The sequence below is a fragment of the Oncorhynchus clarkii genome, unplaced genomic scaffold, assembly GCF_045791955.1.
Source record: "Oncorhynchus clarkii lewisi isolate Uvic-CL-2024 unplaced genomic scaffold, UVic_Ocla_1.0 unplaced_contig_8910_pilon_pilon, whole genome shotgun sequence".
Classification (NCBI taxonomy): Eukaryota; Metazoa; Chordata; class Actinopteri; order Salmoniformes; family Salmonidae; genus Oncorhynchus; species Oncorhynchus clarkii.
Window position 1 is genome coordinate 200,032 of NW_027260954.1, and position 17,308 is coordinate 217,339.

A 17,308-nucleotide genomic window follows, 5' to 3' on the forward strand; every position below is an offset into this window, starting at 1 on the left:
GTGTGCAGCATGTTTTTGGTTCACGCTGTCAGCAGAACATGTGTTTTGACTGATCTCCATATGTTTATAAAGACGGACTGTCCCAGTGTCTGTTGTTGTTCTATGACAGTATAAGAGTTAAGAGCGGCCTCTCCCATAGTGCTTGGCTCCACAGTGCGGTGCCTGATGGGTAATGCGGTTTTTTTTCTCCTTCAGATCTAAACCAGGCTCTCCGTTTGTGCTTGGGAAGCACGGCGACAGGGGCGGAGTACGGCGCCGTCTCCGCCCTCAGCATCAACCACGACTGCACCCGCCTGCTCTGTGGCTTCGCCAAGGGACATATCACCATGTGGGATCTGGCCAATGGGAAGCTTCTGCGAACCATTACCGACGCCCACCCACCCGGCACCGCCATCTTACATGTCAAGGTAGTCTGTCTGTACAAGTCAAGTTGAATTGAAACGTGTCTTCTGCTCAGATCGTCTCTATTGAACTCCTCGGTTGTCCCTCTCTCTCTCTCTCTCTCTCTCTCAGTTCACCGATGACCCTACGCTGGCAGTGTGCAACGACAGCGGTGGCTCTGTGTTTGAGCTGGCTTTCAGGTAATACTCATTTGTCTCCTCAGAGATTGTATGTGTGTGAAGTTACCTGCAGTGACTGACAGGGGGCAGTATTGCTCTGCAGACACTAGGAGTGATGTGCTGGTTGACTCAACATGCAGTCCCCGCGGACACTGTGGGCGGGTGGGTTTAGGGCCATGTAATATTGTGTGGATGAAGGGCGGGTGGGTGGCGTGCCGTGTAATACTGTGTGGATGAAGGGCGGGTGGGTGGCGTGCCGTGTAATATTGTGTGGATGAAGGGCGGGTGGGTGGCGTGCCGTGTAATATTGTGTGGATGAAGGGCGGGTGGGTGGCGTGCCGTGTAATATTGTGTGGATGAAGGGCGGGTGGGTGGCGTGCAGTGTAATATTGTGTGGATGAAGGGCGGGTGGGTGGCGTGCCGTGTAATATTGTGTGGATGAAGGGCGGGTGGGTGGCGTGCCGTGTAATACTGTGTGGATGAAGGGCGGGTGGGTGGCGTGCCGTGTAATACTGTGTGGATGAAGGGCGGGTGGGTGGCGTGCCGTGTAATACTGTGTGGATGAAGGGCGGGTGGGTGGCGTGCCGTGTAATACTGTGTGGATGAAGGGCGGGTGGGTGGCGTGCCATGTAATATTGTGTGGATGAAGGGCGGGTGGGTGGCGTGCCGTGTAATACTGTGTGGATGAAGGGCGGGTGGGTGGCGTGCCGTGTAATACTGTGTGGATGAAGGGCGGGTGGGTGGCGTGCCGGTTGAATAAAGGGAAAACAATGCATCAAAACAATCCATAAATGTATAATTAGTTTGCATATCTATCGGCTACATTGAGTTTTATCTTTCCTTGTGTCTATCTGGCATTAGTGTGTAAGCATCACTTTTAGGGCCAAATACAGTACAACAACATGAAGGTTTTTATCTACAACTGCACTCTGGTGAACATAGTGTAGGTGGATATTTAAACCAATGGGTGGAAACAGAGGCAAACAGGACATTCTGTAGCCTGTTGCCGTCCACAAAAGACAAACGGGACATTCTGTAGCCTGTTGCCGTCCACAAAAGACAAACGGGACATTCTGTAGCCTGTTGCCGTCCACAAAAGACAAACGGGACATTCTGTAGCCTGTTGCCGTCCACAAAAGACAAACGGGACATTCTGTAGCCTGTTGCCGTCCACAAAAGACAAACGGGACATTCTGTAGCCTGTTGCCGTCCACAAAAGACAAACGGGACATTCTGTAGCCTGTTGCCGTCCACAAAAGACAAACGGGACATTCTGTAGCCTGTTGCCGTCCACAAAAGACAAACAGGACATTCTGTAGGCTGTTCCAGCCCACAAAAGACAAACGGGACATTCTGTAGCCTGTTGCAGCCCACATAACAGGCCCAGTCAATATCAGTCTATAGCAGGCCCAGTCTATAGCAGGCCCAGTCTATAACAGGCCCAGACTGTAACAAACTACAGCAGGCCCAGACTATAACAGGCCCAGACTATAACAGGCCCAGACTATAACAGGCCCAGTCTATAACAGGCCCAGACTATAACAGGTCCAGTCTATAACAGGCCCAGACTATAACAGACTATAACAGGCCCAGACTATAACAGGCCCAGACTATAACAGGCCCAGACTATAACAGGCCCAGACTATAACAGGCCCAGACTATAACAGGCCCAGACTATAACAGGCCCAGTCTATAACAGGCCCAGACTATAACAGGTCCAGTCTATAACAGGCCCAGACTATAACAGACTATAACAGGCCCAGACTATAACAGGCCCAGACTATAACAGGCCCAGACTATAACAGGCCCAGTCTATAACAGGCCCAGTCTATAACAGGCCCAGACTATAACAGACTATAACAGGCCCAGACTATAACAGACTATAACAGGCCCAGACTATAACAGACTATAACAGGCCCAGACTATAACAGACTATAACAGGCCCAGACTATAACAGACTATAACAGGCCCAGACTATAACAGGCCCAGACTATAACAGACTGTAACAGGCCCAGACTATAACAGGCCCAGACTATAACAGGCCCAGACTATAACAGGCCCAGACTATAACAGACTATAACAGGCCCAGACTATAACAGACTATAACAGGCCCAGACTATAACAGACTGTAACAGGCCCAGACTGTAACAGGCCCAGACTATAACAGGCCCAGACTATAACAGACTGTAACAGGCCCAGACTATAACAGACTATAACAGGCCCAGACTATAACAGACTATAACAGGCCCAGACTATAACAGGCCCAGACTATAACAGACTATAACAGGCCCAGACTATAACAGACTATAACAGGCCCAGACTATAACAGGCCCAGTCTATAACAGGCCCAGTCTATAACAGGCCCAGTCTATAACAGGCCCAGACTATAACAGACTATAACAGGCCCAGACTATATCAGGCCCAGACTATAACAGACTATAACAGGCCCAGACTATAACAGGCCCAGACTATAACAGGCCCAGTCTATAACAGGCCCAGACTATAACAGGCCCAGACTATAACAGACTATAACAGGCCCAGACTATAACAGACTGTAACAGGCCCAGACTGTAACAGGCCCAGACTATAACAGGCCCAGACTATAACAGACTGTAACAGGCCCAGACTATAACAGACTATAACAGGCCCAGACTATAACAGGCCCAGACTATAACAGGCCCAGACTATAACAGACTATAACAGGCCCAGACTATAACAGACTATAACAGGCCCAGACTATAACAGGCCCAGACTATAACAGGCCCAGACTATAACAGGCCCAGTCTATAACAGGCCCAGTCTATAACAGGCCCAGACTATAACAGACTATAACAGGCCCAGACTATATCAGGCCCAGACTATAACAGACTATAACAGGCCCAGACTATAACAGGCCCAGTCTATAACAGGCCCAGACTATAACAGGCCCAGACTATAACAGGCCCAGTCTATAGCAGGCCCAGACTATAACAGGCCCAGTCTATAACAGGCCCAGTCTATAACAGGCCCAGACTATAGCAGGCCCAGTCTATAACAGGCCCAGACTGTAACAGGCCCAGTCTATAACAGGCCCAGACTATAACAGGCCCAGACTATAACAGGCCCAGACTATAACAGGCCCAGTCTATAACAGGCCCAGTCTATAGCAGGCCCAGACTATAACAGGCCCAGACTATAACAGGCCCAGACTATAACAGGCCCAGACTATAACAGGCCCAGACTATAACAGGCCCAGACTATAACAGGCCCAGTCTATAGCAGGCCCAGACTATAACAGGCCCAGACTAACAGGCCCAGACTATAACAGGCCCAGACTATAACAGGCCCAGTCTATAACAGGCCCAGACTATAACAGGCCCAGACTATAACAGGCCCAGTCTATAACAGGCCCAGTCTATAACAGGCCCAGTCTATAACAGGCCCAGACTATAACAGGCCCAGACTATAACAGGCCCAGTCTATAACAGGCCCAGACTATAACAGGCCCAGACTATAACAGGCCCAGTCTATAACAGGCCCAGTCTATAACAGGCCCAGTCTATAACAGGCCCAGTCTATAACAGGCCCAGACTATAACAGGCCCAGTCTATAGCAGGCCCAGTCTATAGCAGGCCCAGTCTATAGCAGGCCCAGACTATAACAGGCCCAGACTATAACAGGCCCAGTCTATAGCAGGCCCAGACTATAACAGGCCCAGTCTATAGCAGGCCCAGTCTATAGCAGGCCCAGTCTATAGCAGGCCCAGACTATAACAGGCCCAGTCTATAACAGGCCCAGACTATAACAGGCCCAGACTATAACAGGCCCAGACTATAACAGGCCCAGACTATAACAGGCCCAGACTATAACAGGCCCAGACTATAACAGGCCCAGTCTATAACAGGCCCAGACTATAACAGGCCCAGACTATAACAGGCCCAGACTATAACAGGCCCAGACTATAACAGGCCCAGTCTATAACAGGCCCAGTCTATAACAGGCCCAGACTATAACAGGCCCAGACTATAACAGGCCCAGACTATAACAGGCCCAGACTATAACAGGCCCAGTCTATAGCAGGCCCAGTCTGTAACAAACTACAGCAGGCCCAGACTATAGCAGGCCCAGTCTATAGCAGGCCCAGTCTATAACAGGCCCAGACTGTAACAAACTACAGCAGGCCCAGACTATAACAGGCCCAGACTATAACAGACTGTAACAGGCCCAGACTATAACAGGCCCAGACTATAACAGACTGTAACAGGCCCAGACTATAACAGGCCCAGTCTATAGCAGGCCCAGTCTATAGCAGGCCCAGTCTATAGCAGGCCCAGTCTATAACAGGCCCAGACTATAACAGACTATAACAGGCCCAGACTATAACAGGCCCAGACTATAACAGGCCCAGTCTATAACAGGCCCAGTCTATAACAGGCCCAGACTATAACAGGCCCAGACTATAACAGGCCCAGACTATAACAGGCCCAGTCTATAGCAGGCCCAGTCTATAACAGGCCCAGACTGTAACAAACTACAGCAGGCCCAGACTATAGCAGGCCCAGTCTATAGCAGGCCCAGACTATAACAGGCCCAGTCTATAGCAGGCCCAGTCTATAACAGGCCCAGACTGTAACAAACTACAGCAGGCCCAGACTATAACAGGCCCAGACTATAACAGACTGTAACAGGCCCAGACTATAACAGACTGTAACAGGCCCAGACTATAACAGGCCCAGACTATAACAGGCCCAGTCTATAGCAGGCCCAGACTATAACAGGCCCAGTCTATAGCAGGCCCAGTCTATAACAGGCCCAGACTATAACAGACTATAACAGGCCCAGACTATAACAGGCCCAGACTATAACAGACTGTAACAGGCCCAGACTATAACAGACTGTAACAGGCCCAGACTATAACAGGCCCAGACTATAACAGACTATAACAGGCCCAGACTATAACAGGCCCAGACTATAACAGGCCCAGACTGTAACAAACTACAGCAGGCCCAGACTATAACAGGCCCAGACTATAACAGACTATAACAGGCCCAGACTGTAACAGGCCCAGACTATAACAGACTGTAACAGGCCCAGACTATAACAGACTGTAACAGGCCCAGACTATAACAGGCCCAGACTATAACAGACTATAACAGGCCCAGACTATAACAGGCCCAGACTATAACAGGCCCAGACTATAACAGGCCCAGACTATAACAGTCTATAACAGTCTTCCGGCGCCGACAGAGATGGCCACCTCGCTTCGCGTTCCTAGGAAACTATGCAGTTTTTTGTTTTTTTACGTGTTATTTCTTACATTAGTACCCCAGGTCATCTTAGGTTTCATTACATACAGTCGAGAAGAACTACTGAATATAAGATCAGCATCAACTCACCATCAGTACGACCAAGAATATGTTTTTCGCGACGCGGATCCTGTGTTCTGCCTTACAAACAGGACAACGGAGTGGATCCTATGCAGCGACCCAAAAAAACGACTCCGAAAGAGAGGGAAACGAGGCGGTCTTCTGGTCAGACTCCGGAGACGGGCACAGCGCGCACCACTCCCTAGCATTCTTCTTGCCAATGTCCAGTCTCTTGACAACAAGGTTGATGAAATCCGAGCAAGGGTAGCATTCCAGAGGGACATCAGAGACTGTAACGTTCTTTGCTTCACGGAAACGTGGCTTACTGGAGAGACGCAATCCGAAGCGGTGCAGCCAACAGGTTTCTCCACGCATCGCGCAGACAGGAAAAAACATCTTTCTGGTAAAAAGAGGGGCGGGGGCGTATGCCTTATGACTAACGTGACATGGTGCGATGAAAGAAACATACAGGAACTCAAATCCTTCTGTTCACCTGATTTAGAATTCCTCACAATCAAATGTAGACCGCATTATCTACCAAGAGAATTCTCTTCGATTATAATCACAGCCGTATATATCCCCCCCCAAGCAGACACATCGATGGCTCTGAACGAACTTTATTTAACTCTCTGCAAACTGGAAACAATTTATCCGGAGGCTGCATTCATTGTAGCTGGGGATTTTAACAAGGCTAATCTGAAAACAAGACTCCCCAAATTTTATCAGCATATCGATTGCGCAACCAGGGGAGGAAAGACCTTGGACCATTGTTACTCTAACTTCCGCGACGCATATAAGGCCCTGCCCCGCCCCCCTTTCGGAAAAGCTGACCACGACTCCATTTTGTTGATCCCTGCCTACAGACAGAAACTAAAACAAGAGGCTCCCACGCTGAGGTCTGTCCAACGCTGGTCCGACCAAGCTGACTCCACACTCCAAGACTGCTTCCATCACGTGGACTGGGAGATGTTTCGTATTGCGTCAGATAACAACATTGACGAATACGCTGATTCGGTGTGCGAGTTCATTAGAACGTGCGTTGAAGATGTCGTTCCCATAGCAACGATTAAAACATTCCCTAACCAGAAACCGTGGATTGATGGCAGCATTCGTGTGAAACTGAAAGCGCGAACCACTGCTTTTAATCAGGGCAAGGTGTCTGGTAACATGACCGAATACAAACAGTGCAGCTATTCCCTCCGCAAGGCTATCAAACAAGCTAAGCGCCAGTACAGAGACAAAGTAGAATCTCAATTCAACGGCTCAGACACAAGAGGCATGTGGCAGGGTCTACAGTCAATCACGGACTACAGGAAGAAACCCAGCCCAGTCACGGACCAGGATGTCTTGCTCCCAGGCAGACTAAATAACTTTTTTGCCCGCTTTGAGGACAATACAGTGCCACTGACACGGCCTGCAACGAAAACATGCGGTCTCTCCTTCACTGCAGCCGAGGTGAGTAAGACATTTAAACGTGTTAACCCTCGCAAGGCTGCAGGCCCAGATGGCATCCCCAGCCGCGCCCTCAGAGCATGCGCAGACCAGCTGGCCGGTGTGTTTACGGACATATTCAATCAATCCCTATACCAGTCTGCTGTTCCCACATGCTTCAAGAGGGCCACCATTGTTCCTGTTCCCAAGAAAGCTAAGGTAACTGAGCTAAATGACTACCGCCCCGTAGCACTCACATCCGTCATCATGAAGTGCTTTGAGAGACTAGTCAAGGACCATATCACCTCCACCCTACCTGACACCCTAGACCCACTCCAATTTGCTTACCGCCCAAATAGGTCCACAGACGATGCAATCTCAACCACACTGCACACTGCCCTAACCCATCTGGACAAGAGGAATACCTATGTGAGAATGCTGTTCATCGACTACAGCTCGGCATTCAACACCATAGTACCCTCCAAGCTCGTCATCAAGCTCGAGACCCTGGGTCTCGACCCCGCCCTGTGCAACTGGGTACTGGACTTCCTGACGGGCCGCCCCCAGGTGGTGAGGGTAGGCAACAACATCTCCTCCCCGCTGATCCTCAACACTGGGGCCCCACAAGGTTGCGTTCTGAGCCCTCTCCTGTACTCCCTGTTCACCCACGACTGCGTGGCCACGCACGCCTCCAACTCAATCATCAAGTTTGCGGACGACACAACAGTGGTAGGCTTGATTACCAACAACGATGAGACGGCCTACAGGGAGGAGGTGAGGGCCCTCGGAGTGTGGTGTCAGGAAAACAACCTCACACTCAACGTCAACAAAACTAAGGAGATGATTGTGGACTTCAGGAAACAGCAGAGGGAACACCCCCCTATCCACATCGATGGAACAGTAGTGGAGAGGGTAGCAAGTTTTAAGTTCCTCGGCATACACATCACAGACAAACTGAATTGGTCCACTCACACAGACAGCATCGTGAAGAAGGCGCAGCAGCGCCTCTTCAACCTCAGGAGGCTGAAGAAATTCGGCTTGTCACCAAAAGCACTCACAAACTTCTACAGATGCACAATCGAGAGCATCCTGGCGGGCTGTATCACCGCCTGGTATGGCAACTGCACCGCCCTCAACCGTAAGGCTCTCCAGAGGGTAGTGAGGTCTGCACAACGCATCACCGGGGGCAAACTACCTGCCCTCCAGGACACCTACACCACCCGATGTCACAGGAAGGCCATAAAGATCATCAAGGACATCAACCACCCGAGCCACTGCCTGTTCACCCCGCTATCATCCAGAAGGCGAGGTCAGTACAGGTGCATCAAAGCTGGGACCGAGAGACTGAAAAACAGCTTCTATCTCAAGGCCATCAGACTGTTAAACAGCCACCACTAACACTGAGTGGCTGCTGCCAACACACTGACACTGACTCAACTCCAGCCACTTTAATAATGGGAATTGATGGGAAATGATGTAAATATATCACTAGCCACTTTAAACAATGCTACCTTATATAAATGTTACTTACCCTACATTATTCATCTCATACGCATACGTATATACTGTACTCTATATCATCGACGGTATCCTTATGTAATACATGTATCACTAGCCACTTTATACTATACTATGCCACTTTGTTTACATACTCATCTCATTTGTACATACTGTACCCGATACCATCTACTGTATCTTGCCTATGCTGCTCTGTACCATCACTCATTCATATATCCTTATGTACATATTCTTTATCCCCTTACACTGTGTACAAGACAGTAGTTTTGGAATTGTTAGTTAGATTACTTGTTATTACTGCATTGTCGGAACTAGAAGCACAAGCATTTCGCTACACTCGCATTAACATCTGCTAACCATGTGTATGTGACAAATAAAATTTGATTTGATTTGATTTGATTTGAACAGGCCCAGACCATAGCATGCCCGGTCAATAACAGGCCCAGTCTGTAACAGACCCAGACTATTCCAGGCCCAGTCCATAATGGTCCCAGACCATAACAGGCCCAGTCTATATCAGTCTATAGCAGGCCCAGTCTATAACAGGCCCAGACTGTAACAAACTACAGCAGGCCGTAGCAGGCCCAGGCCGTAGCAGGCCCAGACTATAACAGGCCCAGACTATAACAGTCTATAACAGGCCCAGACCATAGCAGGCCCGGTCAATAACAGGCCCAGTCTGTAACAGGTTAGGTTAGGGTCGCGTGGGGTTAGGGTCGCGTGGGGTTAGGGTCGGGTGGGGTTAGGTTAGAGTTAGGGTCAGGTGGGGTTAGAGTTTGTTGGGTTAGGGTGGGGTTAGGGTTAGGCTGAGGTTAAGGTCGGGTGGGGTTAGGGTCGGGTTAGGTTAGAGTTAGGGTCGAGTGAGGTTAGGGTTAACGTCTGGTGTGGACGGAATTCATCTCCCAGTGTCTGGTGGAAAGCAGACTGAACCAGGTTTTCCTCTTGGGTTTTGCCTGTGCTGAGCTACATTACATTTATGGGTTTATCCTGAAAGATGACAAGCATACTCATAACATGATGCAGCCACCACTATGCTTTAAAATATGGAGAGTGGTACTCGGTAATGTGTCTTTTTTTGCAGTATTACTTTAGTGCCGTGTTGCAAACAGGATGCATGTTTTGGAATATTTGTATTCTGTACAGGCTTCCTTTTCACTCAATTAGGTTATTATTGTGGAGTAACTACGATGTTGTTGACCCATCCTCAGTTTTCTCCTAACACAGCCATTAAACTCTGTAACCGTTTTAAAGTCACCATTGGCCTCGTGGTGAAATCCCTGAGCAGTTTCCTTCCTCTCCGGCAACTGAGTTAGGAAGGACGCCTGTATCTTTGTAGTGACACCATCCATATTGTAATTAATAACTTCACCATGCTGAAAGGAATATTTCATGTCTTATTTTTTTTTTTTACCCATCTACCAATAGGTGCACTTCTTTGTGAGGCATTGGAAAACCTCCCTGGTCTTTGTGGTTTAATCTGTGTTTGAAATTCTTTGCTCTACTGAAAGGGACCTTACAGATAATTGTATGAGTTGGGTACAGAGATGAGGTACACACTACTATTGCAACTTATGGGACTTGTTTAAGCACATTTTTACTCCAGTACTTATTTCGGCTTGCAATAACAAAGGGGTTGATTACTTATTGACTCAAAACATTTCAGCTTTTCATGTTCAATTAATTCGTAAAAATAATAAAATAAAATAAAAATCCACTTTGACATTATGTGGTATTGTGACAAAAACATCTAAATGCAATCCATTTTAAATTCGGGCTGTAACACAACAGAATGTGGTAGGATGTCGAGGGGTGTGAATACTTTCTGAAGGCTCTGTAGTTGGTTTATTTTGGACCCTCACATGGTCTTCCTATACATTCAAGCACCCCTGTCACTATCTGTAACCACAGTCTAACGGTACATTATTTTAATGAGGTATTACAGCGAGACAGGGAGTGTGTGTGTGTGTGTGTGCGTGTGTGTGTGTGTGTGTGTGTGTGTGTGTGTAATGAGGTATCACAGTGAGACAGAATGATCCCTGCTCTGTTTGACATTATTATACAAAGCTGTCTCTCTTATTCAGGTCAGATTAATGGAAATGGGGGGAGAAGTACTTTTTTGGTTTTCTGGCTTCTCTAAGGCTGTGTCCCAAATGGCACCCTATTCCCTATAAAGTGCACTACATCTGACCAGGGCCCATAGGGTGCTGTTTGGGACTTACACTCTGTTCTGTACTGCGTGTGTGTGTGTCAGAATGTGAGGGCTTTAGGGGAAATAGGATATTCAATATTGTTCTAATGAACCACAGTCCTACTTTGGGACTGGAGTTATGTTTATTTTGTTAGTCTGTGAGGAGCTTGTATATCTTTAGTTGTTTTGTTCTCTCTCACTCTCCTTTCCCTCCTCCCTCTTCTCTCTCCCCTCCTCCCTCTTCTCTCTACCCTCCTCCCTCTTCTCTCTACCCTCCTCCCTCTTCTCTCTACCCTCCTCCCTCTTCTCTCTCCTCTTCTCCCCCTCCCTCCCTCCTCTCTCTCTGTCTCTCTCTCTTTCTCTCTCTCCCCCCTCCTCTCTCTTTTTCTCTCTCTTCCTCTCTCTCTCTCTCTCTCTCTCTCTCAATGTCGCTCTCCTCCCTCCTCTCTCTCTGCCTCTCGCTCTCTCTCCTCTCTCCTCTCTCTTTCTCTCCCCCCTCCTCTCTCTCTCTCTCTCTCTCTCTCTCTCTCTCTCTCTCTCTCTCTCTCTCTCTCTCTCAATGTCGCTCTCCTCCCTCCTCTCTCTCTGCCTCTCGCTCTCTCGCTCTCTCTCTCTCTCTCTGCGTGTAGGAGGTTGATGGGGATGCGTACATGTGAGTCTCGTTGTCTGTTCAGTGGCTCTAAGGGAGAGGTGTGTAATGTGGAGCCTCTCCTTACCGCCCCGGACCTGAAGGATCACCCCATCACACAGTACTCTCTCCTGGCCATGGCCTCTCTTACTAAGGTAAACCCTGTACCAGGTTTCCCCAACTGGTGCCAATGATTTAACCCCCCTTGTTTTCTGGGCAAAAAAAAATACAACTTATTTTTATAAAAATATTTTATTGTTGGACAAAAAAAAAAGGTGAAATCACCAGCAAATCAGCTCCAAATGATTTTAATTTTGGAAATATGTTCCCTAGTATTCCCACAGATAATAGAGAGGGATACACTGATGGATACACAAAATGGTTTGCTCCTACAGACAGTGAGTCATGTGGCTTGGTATATAAAGCAGGCATCAAGGCATTCAGTTACTGTTGGATTGAACGTTAGAATGGTCTAAACGACCTAAGCGACGTGGCAAGATCCAGGATCTCAGAAACTGACAGCCTCCTGGGCTTTTCACGCACGACAATCTCTAGTGTTTTTATTTTTTATTTTATTTTACCTTTATTTAACCAGGCATGTCAGTTAAGAACAAATTCTTATTTTCAATGACGGCCTTTGCTTGTTTGTGGCCAGCCTCGTCTGCTGAGATAGCCCATCCGTGACAAGGAGCGATGAGTTGTGTGTTTCGAGAGGCCGTTCAGATGCCATTATTTGCTTGTTTGTGGCCAGCCTGTTAGTTCCCACGATTCTTACCATTCTCCTTCAACGAGCTGTTTTCTCCCACAGGACTTCCGCTGACTGGATGTTCTGTTTGTCACACCATTCTTCGGATGGCAGGGTAGCCTAGTGGTTAGAGTGTTGTACTAGTAACCGAAAGGTTGCAAGTTCAAACCCCCGTGCTGACAAGGTACAAATCTGTACTAGTAACCTTTCAGTTACTAGTACAACACTCTAACCACTAGGCTACCCTGCCATCCGAAGAATGGTGTGACAAACAGAACATCCAGTCAGCCGAAGTCCTGTGGCTACACCCTACACGCTACACCCTACACGCTACACCCTACACACTATACACTACACCCTATACACTACACACTATACCCTAAACACTACACACTACACACTACACACTACACCCTACACACTATACCCTACACACTATACCCTACACACTATACCCTACACCCTATACACTACACACTATGCACTACACCCTACACCCTATACACTACACCCAACACACTACACCCTACACACTATACACTACACCCTACACCCTACACACTACACCCTACACCCTACACACTACACCCTATACACTACACACTATACCCTACACACTATACCCTACACACTATACCCTACACACTATACCCTACACACTATACCCTGCACACTATACCCTACACACTATACCCTATACACTCCACACTACACACTACACACTATACACTATACCCTATACACTACACACTACACACTATACACTATACACTCCACACTACACACTATACACTCCACCCTATACACTCCACACTATACACTCCACCCTATACACTACACACTATACACTCCACCCTATACCCTAGACACTACATTGATACCCTATACACTCCACCCTATACACTACACACTATACACTACACACTATATCCTAGACACTACATTGACACCCTATACACTCCACCCTATACACTCCACCCTATACACTCCACACTATACACTCCACCCTATACACTCCACACTATACACTCCACTCTATACACTCCACCCTATACACTCCACCCTATACACTCCACCCTATACACTCCACCCTATACACTCCACCCTATACACTCCACCCTATACACTCCACCCTATACACTCCACACTATACACTCCACACTATACACTCCACACTATACACTCCACACTATACACTCCACACTATACACTCCACACTCCACCCTATACACTACACACTACATTGACACCCTACAGTTAACATTGTTAATGTTATTTTTGTCTTACTCTTCAATTCCACTGAGAATATTTGTCTGTTTTCATTCCAACACGAGCTTGTTCCTTTCAGATTCTAGTGATCGGACTGAAGCCTTCTCTCAAAGTGTGGATGACATTTCCCTATGGCAAGGTACCTCATCTCTCATCTAGGTCTTCCCCCTCCCCCTCACAACCCTTCCTCTCTCTCTCGTTATCCTTCTCTGACCTCTCTTCTCCCTCAACCCTTCCTCTCTCTCTCGTTATCCTTCTCTGACCTCTCTTCTCCCTCTCCCTCACAACCCTTCCTCTCTCTCGTTTTCCTTCTCTGACCTCTCTTCTCCCTCTCCCTCACAACCCTTCCTCTCTCTCGTTTTCCTTCTCTGACCTCTCTTCTCCCTCTCCCTCACAACCCTTCCTCTCTCTCGTTATCCTTCTCTGACCTCTCTTCTCCCTCTCCCTCACAACCCTTCCTCTCTCTCGTTATCCTTCTCTGACCTCTCTTCTCCCTCACAACCCTCCCTCTCTCTCGTTATCCTTCTGACCTCTCTTCTCCCCCTCTCATTATCCTTCTCTGACCTCTCTTCTCCCTCACAACCCTTCCTCTCTCTCGTTATCCTTCTGACCTCTCTTCTCCCTCACAACCCTCCCTCTCTCTCATTATCCTTCTCTGACCTCTCTTCTCCCTCACAACCCTTCCTCTCTCGTTATCCTTCTCTGACCTCTCTTCTCCCTCACCCCTTCCTCTCTCTCTCGTTATCCTTCTCTGACCTCTCTTCCCCCTCAACCCTTCCTCTCTCTCGTTATCCTTCTCTGACCTCTCTTCTCCCTCAACCCTTCCTCTCTCTCTCGTTATCCTTCTCTGACCTCTCTTCTCCCTCAACCCTTCCTCTCATTATCCTTCTCTGACCTCTCTTCTCCCTCACAACCCTTCCTCTCTCTCGTTATCCTTCTCTGACCTCTCTTCTCCCTCAACCCTTCCTCTCTCTCTCTTGTTATCCTTCTCTGACCTCTCTTCTCCCTCAACCCTTCCTCTCGTTATCCTTCTCTGACCTCTCTTCCCCCTCACAACCCTTCCTCTCTCTCTCGTTATCCTTCTCTGACCTCTCTTCTCCCTCAACCCTTCCTCTCGTTATCCTTCTCTGACCTCTCTTCTCCCTCACAACCCTTTCTCTCGTTATCCTTCTCTGACCTCTCTTCTCCCTCAACCCTTCCTCTCTCTCGTTATCCTTCTCTGACCTTTCTTCTCCCTCACAACCCTTCCTCTCTCTCGTTATCCTTCTCTGACCTCTCTTCTCCCTCAACCCTTCCTCTCTCTCGTTATCCTTCCTCTCTCTCTCGTTATCCTTCTCTGACCTCTCTTCTCCCTCAACCCTTCCCCTCTCTCGTTATCCTTCCTCTCTCTCTCGTTATCCTTCTCTGACCTCTCTTCTCCCTCAACCCTCTCTCTCGTTATCCTTCTCTGACCTCTCTTCTCCCTCACAACCCTTCCTCTCTCTCTTTATCCTTCTCTGACCTCTCTTCCCCCTCACAACCCTTTCCTCTCTCTTGTTATCCTTCTCTGACCTCTTCCCCCTCTCCCCCAACCCTTCCTCTCTCTCGTTATCCTTCTCTGACCTCTCTTCTCCCTCACAACCCTTCCTCTCTCTCGTTATCCTTCTCTGACCTCTCTTCTCCCTCAACCCTTCCTCTCTCTCGTTATCCTTCTCTGACCTTTCTTCTCCCTCACAACCCTTCCTCTCTCTCGTTATCCTTCTCTGACCTCTCTTCTCCCTCAACCCTTCCTCTCTCTCGTTATCCTTCCTCTCTCTCTCGTTATCCTTCTCTGACCTCTCTTCTCCCTCAACCCTTCCTCTCTCTCGTTATCCTTCCTCTCTCTCTCGTTATCCTTCTCTGACCTCTCTTCTCCCTCAACCCTCTCTCTCGTTATCCTTCTCTGACCTCTCTTCTCCCTCACAACCCTTCCTCTCTCTCTTTATCCTTCTCTGACCTCTCTTCCCCCTCACAACCCTTTCCTCTCTCTTGTTATCCTTCTCTGACCTCTTCCCCCTCTCCCCCAACCCTTCCTCTCTCTCGTTATCCTTCTCTGACCTCTCTTCTCCCTCACAACCCTTCCTCTCTCTCGTTATCCTTCTCTGACCTCTCTTCTCCCTCACAACCCTTCCTCTCTCTCGTTATCCTTCTCTGACCTCTCTTCTCCCTCACAACCCTTCCTCTCTCTAGTTATCCTTATCTGACCTCTCTTCCCCCTCAACCCTTCCTCTCTATCGTTATCCTTCTCTGACCTCTCTTCTCCCTCACAACCCTTCCTCTCTCTCGTTATCCTTCTCTGACCTCTCTTCTCCCTCAACCCTTCCTCTCGTTATCCTTCTCTGACCTCTCTTCCCCCTCACAACCCTTCCTCTCTCTCTCGTTATCCTTCTCTGACCTCTCTTCCCCCTCACAACCCTTCCTCTCTCTCTCGTTATCCTTCTCTGACCTCCCCCCTCACAACCCTTCCTCTCTCGTTATCCTTCTCTGACCTCTCTTCCCCCTCACAACCCTTCTTCTCTCTCTCGTTATCCTTCTCTGACCTCTCTTCCCCCTCTCCCACTCTCCTTCCCACCCTCTCTGTGACCTTATCCCTGTTGTTTGCGCTAATGGGCTCTTGCCTCACTGTAGAACGGCGCTAAAGACCCATAATGTTTTTATAAACGCATCTCTAACCCTTTATTGAATGTCACAATCATAACATGTCTCGCTACTGCTAGGAACAGAGCAGGAGATTGGAGGTGGGGGGAATAGACGCTGCCTGGCTAGGAACAGAACAGGAGATTGGAGGCTTGGGGGGTGCACAATAGACGCTGCCTGGCTAGGAACAGAACAGGAGAAAGGCCCAGTAATTTCTATTCATTGTATAAAGATTCAGCTATTTGCTGAACTGATTAAAGTACAGTCTTCATCATACTCTGTGGTAGTGCCAGTAATAAGGTTTTGTTCACATACAGCAGGCAGAGAGAATATAAAGGACGCTGATTTTGTAAAGGCTGGAGGACATTTTTTTCCAACAACGGTCCTAAGCCGTCGCCCCTGGGCATTTGTTTAGGTTCTTCGTATGAGGGTTATTCACCTCATCCTCCACCAGTCTGTAGCACCCACCTCGCTGATACACACTACACCCTGGCAACCATTTTATACACCACAGTACTCACCGTGCATTGGCTGCCCTATTGGAACGGCTAGAAATGGCACCCTGGTCTAAAGTAGTGCACTATAAAAAGGGAATAGGGCCCTGGTCTAAAGTAGTGCACTATAAAGGGAATAGGGTTTCATTTGCGCTGGTATAAAGTAGTGCACTATAAAGGGAATAGGGTGTCATTTAACCTGGTCTACAGTAGTGCACTATAACGGGAATCAGGTGCCATTTGCCCTGGTCTAAAGTAGTGCACTTATATAGGGAATAGGGTGCCATTTGGGACACTGATGAATAAGACCTGTCTATTGATGTTGCAGACTGACCCGACCAGTGTTCCCCAGCTGGCCTGGCAGTTTGTCCCCGTTCAGAAGGTGGTCAACCCCGTCCTGGCATTCTGCAGAGGAGACACCGTACACTTCCTGCTGGTAACACCTCACTTCCTGTTTACTTCCTGGTTACCATTA

At 48.4% G+C, this 17,308-nt stretch overlaps 1 protein-coding gene across 1 annotated transcript in view; it reads left to right on the top strand.

Moving 5' to 3' along the window:
- LOC139402522 (vacuolar protein sorting-associated protein 8 homolog) overlaps positions 1–17,308 on the top strand; it is a gene marked incomplete at its 3' end in the record, with an annotated part of 46,697 nt that overhangs the window by 11,944 nt on the left and 17,445 nt on the right. The window contains exons 7-11 of the mRNA XM_071146516.1: positions 196–407; positions 514–581; positions 11,672–11,825; positions 13,764–13,823; positions 17,162–17,269. Of these exons, the coding sequence (XP_071002617.1) occupies positions 196–407; positions 514–581; positions 11,672–11,825; positions 13,764–13,823; positions 17,162–17,269 (602 nt within the window). The remainder of the gene's footprint in view (positions 1–195; positions 408–513; positions 582–11,671; positions 11,826–13,763; positions 13,824–17,161; positions 17,270–17,308) is intronic.